The 10,653-nt window shown below is 23.1% G+C and overlaps 1 protein-coding gene across 1 annotated transcript; it reads right to left on the bottom strand.

The window, feature by feature from the left end:
* Positions 1-1,495: 1,495 nt before the first annotated feature.
* Positions 1,496-10,581, bottom strand: LOC123272044 (dnaJ homolog subfamily C member 5; the record flags this gene model as incomplete). Its single annotated transcript, XM_044738655.1, is given in 6 exon segments — positions 1,496-1,875; positions 4,852-5,014; positions 6,898-6,948; positions 8,226-8,357; positions 8,705-8,857; positions 10,443-10,581. Coding segments are annotated over 6 exon segments (736 nt in total), but the record flags the coding sequence as incomplete, so codon positions are not given.
* Between the last annotated feature and the right edge of the window lie 72 nt (positions 10,582-10,653).

Here is a 10,653-nt window from a genome sequence, read left to right as displayed (position 1 = left end):
GTACTCAAATGAAAGCTCTTGATGATTGTAACATCGGGATGAGCTTATATCTTAAAAAATGTTAATAATTAAGAACTGACATTGCTATCTTGTGAACTATTGAGATTATTAAAAATATAAGCTCATCCGGATGTTACACTTTTCAAGAGCTTTCATTTGAGTACCCACATCAATTTTTTCATATATTTATATATATATTATATATATGTAATATATGTATATATGAAATATATATAAATATGCATGTGGGTACTCAAATGAAAGCTCTTGATGAGTGTATCATCAGGATGAGCTTATATCTATAAAAATGTGAATAATAAAGCAATGACGTTGTATTTTGTTCACTCATGACATTTTTAACGATATAAGCTCATTCTGAGAGTTTCACTCATCGAGACCTTTCATTTGAGTACCCACATCAATTTTTCATATATTTATAGATATTACATATATGTATATATGAAATATATATAAATATGCATGTGGGTACTCAAATGAAAGCTCTTGATGAGTGTATCATCAGGATGAGCTTATATCTTAAAAAATATCAATAGTTAAGAAAGTACAGTCTAATTTTACAAAAGTCATTATTTAATAAGCCTAAATTTTATTTATTTATAATTCACAAGTCACGGCAGTTACGTAGTGACTGCTAGGGTCAATGAATAATCAATGAATAATTCAAATTTTGTCTAATGATGAAAATGTTCATTTTAAAATTACGGCTTTCTTATTGCTCCTAAAAAAAAATCATGCAACATGATATTTTTTATAAAATTAAATTTTAAACAATTTTTCTGTACGACTAATATTTTTATCATATTAAAAATTTACTATTAATTATTTTTAAATTAAAGCAAAAATTCTGAGTCAGTTATAAGCTTGGAAGTGTTTTAATATAAATTTGTAAATAAATGTTTTAATTAAAATTATTAATTATTTTAAAGATGTATCATATTTATGGATGCACTCAAATGAATATTTAAAATAATTTTGTTTTAAATATAATAATTTTTAGTAATTTATTAAGTAACTATGTATTTAAAATGGCACCTTAGGCATTATTTTATCAATTTAAATGTCAATTCAATGAAAATAGTGGATAATTATTGTTATTAGTGGCTTTTAAGCTCTCAATTTTCGGTGCGTTACATTTCTGATACAAACTTACATTCTATAAAAAAAAAATATATATATTTTTTTTTAATTATAAATTTATATAATTATAAATAATAAGATAACACCAAATAATCTGCAACAATAGATTAACTTATTTAAAATAATTGTAATATTAATAATTAAAAAAAAAAAAAAAAAAAAAAAGTTAATGGTAATTATAATTATAATAATAATAGTATAGCTAATTGGAAAAAATTTAAGTATCAGTTAAATGCCACCGTGATTATTATTTAATTAATATTATTCTAATTAATTTTGAATATACACGTGATTTTTAATTTATTGATTTATAGATTAGTCATTATCATTATTGGTAATAATTTATTTTTGAAATTTTTTTTTTTAAGTATTAAATTGTGTCGTTGATAATACGATTCAATGATTGTTTAACATTATAAATGAATGCTGTAGTTATAATAATAATTATTGTTTTTATTTTTTTTTATTTGTTATTGTTATTATATTACTGAGTGATCAATTGTCATTATTATTATTATATTTAATAATTAATAATTTATAATTACTTAGGACATCTAATGAAAACAGATGACCTATGATGCCCAAATTTTTTTTTATAACTGTAATGATTTCTTCCTTACTACCACTTGGTAGCTGCGGAGGCTGCAGCGGCTTCTGCAGCGAATGGATTTGTCACTGGATTTGCTGATGGAGCTGCTGGTGCTGCGAAAGGGTTTGCTGGTGTGATAGAAAATTTATAATTAATTTATTTTTTTTTACAAAAGTATTTAGGCTTCATTCGAAAATTATCTCTAGATACATAATTAAGAAATGACCTTGTATCTTTTGAACTCTCGACAATTTTTAAAGATATAAGCTCATCCTGGAGTTACACTTATCGAGATCTTTCATTTGAGTACCCACATCAATTTTTCATATATTTATGTATATTATACATATATATATATTGCATGTAGGTACTCAAATGAAAAGTCTTGATGAGTGGAATATCAGAATGAGCTTATATCTTTGAAAATGTGAATAATAAAGCAATGACGTTGTATTTTGTTCTCTGATGATATTTTTAACGATATAAGCTCATCCTGGAGTTACACTTATCGAGATCTTTCATTTGAGTACCCACATCAATTTTTCATATATATATATATGAATATATATGAAAAATATCAAAATTGCATGTAGGTACTCAAATGAAAAGTCTTGATGAGTGGAATATCAGAATGAGCTTATATCTTTGAAAATGTGAATAATAAAGCAATGACGTTGTATTTTGTTTTCTGATGATATTTTTAACGATATAAGCTCATCCTGGAGTTACACTCATCGAGACCTTTCATTTGAGTACCCACATCAATTTTTCATATATTTATGTATATTATACATATATATATATATATATATATATATATATATATGAAAAATATATCAAAATTGCATGTAGGTACTCAAATGAAAAGTCTTGATGAGTGGAATATCAGGATGAGCTTATATCTTTGAAAATGTGAATAATAAAGCAATGACGTTGTATTTTGTTCACTGATGATATTTTTAACGATATAAGCTCATCCTGGAGTTACACTCATCGAGACCTTTCATTTGAGTACCCACATCAATTTTTCATATATTTATGTATATTATATATATGTATATATGAAAAATATATCAAAATGCATGTGGGTACTCAAATGAAAGCTCTTGATGAGTGTAATATCGTGATAAGTTTATATCTTTAAAAATGTCAATAATTAAGAAATGACGTTGTATCTTGTGAACTATTGACATTTTTAAAGATATAAGCTCATCCTGTAGTTACACTCATGGAGACCTTTCATTTGGGTACCCACAATTTTTATATATATTTATATATATTATATATATTTAATATATGTATATATGAAAAATATATCAAAAATGCATGTGGGTACCCAAATGAAAGCTTTTGATGAGTGTGACATCAGGATGAGCTTATATCTTTAAAAATGTCAATAGTTAAGAAATGACATTGTATCTTGTCGACTGTTGACATTTTTAAAGAAATAAGCTCACCCAGACATTGCACTCATCGAGACCTTTCATTTGAGTACTCACTTCAATTTTTCATATAATTATATATATCATATATATGTATATATAAAAAATATGTAAAAATGCATGTGGGTACTCAAATGAAAGCTCTTGATGAGTATAACATCAGGATGAGCTTATATCTCAAAAAATATGAATAATCAAGCAACGACGTTGTATTTTGTCCACTGATTATATTTTTAACGATATAAGCTCATCCTGGAGTTACACTCATTAAGACCTTTCATTTGAGTACCCACATCAATTTTTCATATATTTATATATATTATATTTATGAATATATGAAAAATATATCAAAAATGCATGTGGGTACTCAAATGAAAGCTCTTGATGAGTGTAAACTCAGAATGAGCTTATATCTTTAAAAACGTCAATATTTAAGAAAGTACAGTCTAATTTTACAAAATTCATTATTCAATAAAGTAAAATTCCATTTATTCATAGTTCACAAGTCACGGAAGTCGGATAGTAACTGCAAAGTTACTAGTACATAATTAATTAAATTTATATGAAATCTAAAAAATTAAATTTTGCTATCTAATAAAACTACATAAATAAAATATACACTAAATTATAATTAAAAAAATTTATTGACATACAGGAATGAAGATATAAATAATAAAATAATTACGAAATAATAATCGAAGGATTATAAGGAATCAACAGTTGAGGTCGTAAAGGGAGTTCTTTGATGAGTAGCTGTAGAATAAAATTAAAACAAAAATAATTTATTAATTTTTAATGCTTTACTAGTAATACTTATTATTATTATTAAACAATAAATTCCCTAGTTAATTTTAATCAAACTAATCATCTAAATTGTGCTTTTGTGCTCGTAAAAAATGCCTGATGTATAAAAAGAAAAAAAAATTATAAATATCTTATTAATGTAACGATACCAAATTTTAATAATTAATAATTAATAATAGTTTTAAAAATAATCATATAATAAATCATTGTAAAAAGCAAATTGGCAACAATAATTGAAAAAATTAATTTTTTTAAAGTAGCAATAATTATTATTTATTAAAGTTGTCGGATGAAATGTGTAAATTTTTTTTTAATTTTTTAATAATTTACAAGATTGAATTAATTAATTAATTAAATTTTATAAAATTTTTAGAAATTGATTTTTGATTTTAAGAATTTTTTTAAAGCAAAAAATTTAAAGATTAAAAATGTATCTTTATTTTTTTTTTTTTATTAATTAAAGACAGAGAAAAAAATTGATGACTAGTCCGACAACTTTAATAAAAAAAATAAAAAGTCCTGAGGCAAATAATGATAATAATTATGATCATACCACAATTAAGCGTAACTTATCAAATGACAAGACTTGTCAATAAAAAAGCGCACCTTCTTTGGTACTGTCTTTCAAAAAATTAAAAAAATTTACGAAGTAAAATAATTTATTTGAAAAAAAAAAAAAAAAAAAAAAAAAATAGTCTTTCCGATAAAATTAAGGAAAGAAAAATAGCGCACTCTAAACGCTTAAAGTGTGACAGTCAGATTTAATAATTAGGTAATAATATTTATAATTTCAAGCGAGATTGAAAGACGAAATAATTGAAGGTGCGACAGTGCATTATTATCGATAATCGGACATACTGGTGGTGTAAATAACGCGTTCTCCCCCGCTGTTTAAATTCGTACTTTCGTTAGCTGTTGCCGATGGTGGAGGAGGCATTGCAAACACCGTGTTCGAGGCAGCACCCTGGGCTGCACCACTAGTTGGTTGGCTTGTTACTGCTTCTTCATCACTGTCATCGCCCTGTAATTTAATATTGATTAATTATAATGAATTAATTTATTCATATATGAAATTCTTTGTTTTATTAATAATAATAAATTATATCCTGCTTATTGTCTACATTAAAACATTAATTTGTAATTTTATTAATGTTATTTACTAATTTTTTTAGATGAAGTTTTTTGAAAAATTTTGCACTCAAATTTTTAACAATAATTATGAAGAGAATTTAGAAAATTTCATTTTTATTATTATTATTATTATCTATATTATTAAGAGAAAAAAAAAAATATTGTATCTAAGATAGTTATATGAAAAAATCGGTTTTTTTAGTGAAATTTAGTGTCATTGTAAAGGTCTTGAGTTGAATTTGAGCCTTTTCAAGGTTTTAGATCATTTTCACCGATAATTTATTATGATAAGTATTTAGGCTGCATTCGAAAATGATCTCTAGATACATAATTAAGAAATGGCTTTGTATCTTGTGAACTATTGACATTTTTAAAGATATAAGCTCATCCTGATGTTACACTCATCAAGACCTTTCATTTGAGTACCGACATCAATTTTTTTATATATTTATATATATTATATATATGTATATTGTATATATGAAAAATATATCAAAAATGCATGTAGGTACTCAAATGAAAGCTCTTGATGAATGCAATATCTAGATGAGCTTAAATTGTTAGAAATATCATGAGTTTAGAAGATAGAATGTAATTCCTTAATTATTGACATTTTTAAAGATATAAGCTCACTCTGACATTACACTCATCGAGACCTTTCATTTGAGTACCCACATCAATTTTTCATATATTTTATATATTTATATATACTGCATATTATAAATATGAAAAATATATAAAAAAAATCTTGTGGGTATTTAAATGAAAGGTTTCGATGAGTGTAACATCATGATGAGCTTATATCTTAAAAAATGTGAATAATAAAGCAACGACGTAATATTTTGTTCACTGATGATATTTTTAACAATATAAATTCTTCCTGGAGTTACACTTATCAAGACCTTTCATTTGAGTACTCACATCAATTTTTCATAATTATATATATGTATATATGAAAAATATATCTAAAATACATGTGGGTACTCTAATGAAAGCTTTTGATGAGTGTAACATCAGGATGAGCTTATATCTTAAAAAATATGAGTAATAAAGAAATGACGTAGTATTTTGTCCACTGATGATATTTTCAACGATATAAGCTCATCCTGGAGTTACACGCATCGAGATCTTTCATTTGAGTCCCCACATCAATTATTCATATATTTATATATATGTATATATGAAAAATATATCAAAATGCATGTGGGTACTTGAATGAAAGCTCTTGATGAGCGTAACATCGAGATGAGCTTATATCTTCAAAAACGTCAATATTTAAGAAAGCACAATGTAATTTAACAAAAGTCATTATTTAATAAAGCAAAATTTTATTTATTTATATTTCACAAGTATTATTATTATTATTGACGTAAGTATGTTAAAAAGATTTCCAAGCTTAAAATTCAACGGAGTTACCAAAAAACTGTTTATTAAAATCTTTAAATTATTTCTTCTAAAAATTATAATAAAATAATGTTATATAAAAATAATATTAAAAAAAAAATATTATAGATTAATTACAACCCCTTTAATATTAATAAATTAATAAACCTAAGCGTTAAAAAATTAAATAAGCCTAATTGCTGAGCGTTAGTCTAATTACAAACGAATACTTAATTGAACTATTAAAGTGAATAAATGAAATAGTTGATATCATGCAATAAAATGAAAATAAATACCTAAGTATTTATCATAAGTTAATATAATTATAATACAAATAGTTAGTAAAAAAAAATGAATGAATTAAATAAATTAACACATTTATATACATACCTTATTTAAACCGTGTACTGAATTAGTAGGCCCGCCGGAATTCTGGCCCTGCTATAATTACAACAACAACTTAAAACTGCTCTAATAAACCAAAAATTCTAAATGCATTTAAATTATAAATTATAAAAAAAACAATTATTGAGTCGGGGCATGCTTGGCAATGAAAATCTAATTGACTTTTTATTAAAATTCTCAAGATTTTTTAAAAATAATTTTGAATTTAATTTTTCAATTCGAAATTTTGATATTAAAATTTTCTTTATTTTAAATTTAAATAAAAAAATTAGCCATGCTATAGAGCAATGAGATGATTAAAATGTAAATGTTGATGTTTATATGAGCACGGAGTTCCAGTGCCAAGGATACATTGCCGTATTATATAAATAATATTAGATAATACATGATTTATATTTTAAATGAATAATTCTTATTATTAATTAATAATTATTAATTTTTATTAATTCTTATTATTAAATTAATAATTATCATTAGAAAAAATTTTGATAATTTATAAAATTAATAAATAAATAATTATTCATTTTTATTTTTCAGTGAGAAGTAAATACATTATTTATCAACAAATACGTCACTGATTTTTCTTATGGACAATATGATTAATGTGGAAAAAAAAAAAAAAAAAAAAAAAAAAATTAAATGTGCGGAAAAAAATAGAATAAAAATAATTTTAAAATAAATGATAGGTGAATAACTCAAACAAGCTCGCTCCATGCGTGAATTAATAATGAATGTGCGGAAAAAATTTAATTGCCGTTAATATTAAATAATACTTACTCACTGCATGGAAAAAGAGATTTCATTTTTTTTTTTTTTTTTTTTTTTCAAGAAATAATTATAAAAAAAGGAATAAAGCAGTAGCTAAAACATTGCAAACTTTAAAATAAATAATCACCTGTATTTAAAATACTACACCATGAGACCGGATTTATCAAAGACCTGTACATTAAAAATTAATCGACGTACCTCAGATCCTCTGGGTATTAGCAATGGAGACTCTAGTAATAATTACTAGACAAACACGTAGGCACATGCAACTTTGTTAAGTCAAAAAAAATTAACAGCACACTAATTAATAATTAATAATAAATTAATCAACAGCATCCACAAGTTTAATCAGTGAGCTCACGGTAATAATAATAATGAACATTAATGATTTGATGTGACATGAAATTTCTAATTTATATAACTTTTTAATATTTGTATTTTTTACCATCCTCAGGCCCTTCTGCTCTGTATTTTTTTCTCTTTTTTTTATTTTTTATTTTAATAAATCTTACTGATAGAAATAAAAGTTATTAATTAATCAGTACCTGCAGGTTGTGGTAATCACCACTGTCGGCAGGCGGTGTCGGTTTACATTTACCGCAACAGAAGTTGCAACAGCAACAGAAACAGCAACAACAGTAACAACCCGTCAGAATGGCGCATACTCCGAAGATTACCTATAAATTGGTTTTTTTTTTTTAATATTTTTTATTTATTTTTTTTTTTTTGGTTCTACACGGAAAGAACAAGATCACAATGGATATCATCCTAGATTATACTCAGTGATATCTGTGGTGAAAAAAAATTTAAGATAGTAGATAATATAATACAGATTATACTGAGTGATATCTGGATTATACTCATTGTAATCTGGATTATACTCATTGTAATCTGGATTATACTAGCTACTATCTGAAAAATTTTTTCACTCAGTATAATCTGGGATGATATCCAGTGTCATTTTGTTCTTTCCGTGTACTTGATCATTATTTTTGTATAAATAAAACGGGGAATAAATTTTTACCTTGCACCATCCAGAAGTCATCAAGAAGTATGTATTGACATTTTCCTCGCCAAATTGCTCCGAAACATACAAACCAAATGATCCATAGTTGTCATAAATATTTCTCTTTGTTAAATCTGTTAATATTGTATGAGCTTTATTTATTTCTTTAAACTGAAATAAAAAATTTTTATTTAATTAAATTATTAATAATAAAATAATAAAAAAATTTAGTTAAAAATTTAACAATTAAATAACAAAAAAATACATTATAATATAAGATTAAGTTATTTCATTAATAATAAAAATTTTTCCAAAAAATTGAAAATTAATAAACAAAAAAAAATACATTATAATATATTATTAAATTATTTTATTAATCATAAAAATTTTTCGAAAAAATTAACAGTTAGCTTAAAAGAAAACTACATTATAATTTTATATTAAATTATTTCATTAATAAAAAAAATTTTTTCGCTAAAAATTGACAATTAAATAAAAAGAAAATACATTATGAAATTTAATTTAATTATTCCGTTAATAAAAAAATTTTTTTACTAAAATTTGACAATTAGCTAAAAGTAAAAATTCATTATAATTCTATATTAAATTATTTCATTGTTAAAAAAAATTTTTTGACTAAAAATTGACAATTAGCTAAAAATAAAAATACATTATAATATACTATTGAATTATTTCATTAATAAAAAAATTTTTTACTAAAAAATTTGGCCAAAATATTGAAAATTAAATAACAAGAAAATTACATATTTAAGAATAATATCAAATTAATTAAAAATGTATTTCTAAATTTGATTCATAAAACCAGTTATGTGAGTTTCTTTGTATTATGATGGATTTCTAAGAAATTTCTTATCAGATATTATGAGCGATAGAAATAACCATCTCTCTTTATCACTAGATAAAATAAAACAATCGCTTCATTTAAATGCGACTGTCAATCAATTTTAATTTTACTAATAAACAATATTTACCAATTTATAAAAATCAATAATTAACTCAATTAAAATAAAAAATTTTTTCACCCGAGATATTTAAAATATTTCGATAATAATAAAGATGGCCGACATTTTTAATTTTTTTTTCATTAAATTATAACTAAAAAATATTTTTTTAAATTACACATAATTTTTCAATTTTTTAAAAAATGAATGAAAACAATTTTTTTTTTTAATATTTTTGTCAATAAAAAAAAAGTTATAAAAATTTTCAGATGTCATACCAATTAAAATAATGACAGTAAAGTTAGCCGACATTTAAAAATTTTTTGAATTTTTTTTTTATTAAAAAAATCATTAAAAAAAAATTTTTTTTAATTTAATTTGTAAAAAATTTGAAAAACTGTAAGTGCATTTAAAAAAAAATTTTTTTAGTTCTAATTTAATATCAAAAAATAAAAAATGTCTGCCAACTTTATTATTATTAAAACAACGAAAATAAAGTTAGCCGACATGTAAAAATGTTTGATTTTTTTTATTGAAAAATTATAAAAAAATTTTCATTTGTTAAAAACTTGAAAAAGTATAAGTGCAATTTTTTAAAAATATTTTTAAGTTATAATTTAATAAATTAAAATAAAAAAATAAAAAATTTCGGCTAATTTTATTATTATATTAAAACATTACATTGCAGTTAAATTTTTCCTTATTAAAAAATTATTGTTAAAATATTCAAACAAAAAATTTTATTTTGAATATTGTTATTATAAATTAATTAATTAAAAAAAAAAATAAATAACCTTCTCAGCAGCTTCTGGATTACCAGGATTTTTATCCGGATGAAATTTTAAAGCGAGTTTCCTATAAGTTTTTTTAATTTCATCGGCAGTCGCAGTCTTGGGCAGTTCTAATATTTGGTAGAGGGAATCCCCCGATGTTCTGTAACACATTCATTAAATAAAAATCAATATCTTAAACATACACTTTTATTTACTCAATAAATCCATCTAT

This window comes from Cotesia glomerata, linkage group LG9, assembly GCF_020080835.1.
Source record: "Cotesia glomerata isolate CgM1 linkage group LG9, MPM_Cglom_v2.3, whole genome shotgun sequence".
Classification (NCBI taxonomy): domain Eukaryota; kingdom Metazoa; phylum Arthropoda; class Insecta; order Hymenoptera; family Braconidae; genus Cotesia; species Cotesia glomerata.
The sequence above is the reverse complement of the archived record's forward strand: the minus strand, read 5'-3'. Positions and strand labels throughout refer to the sequence as shown.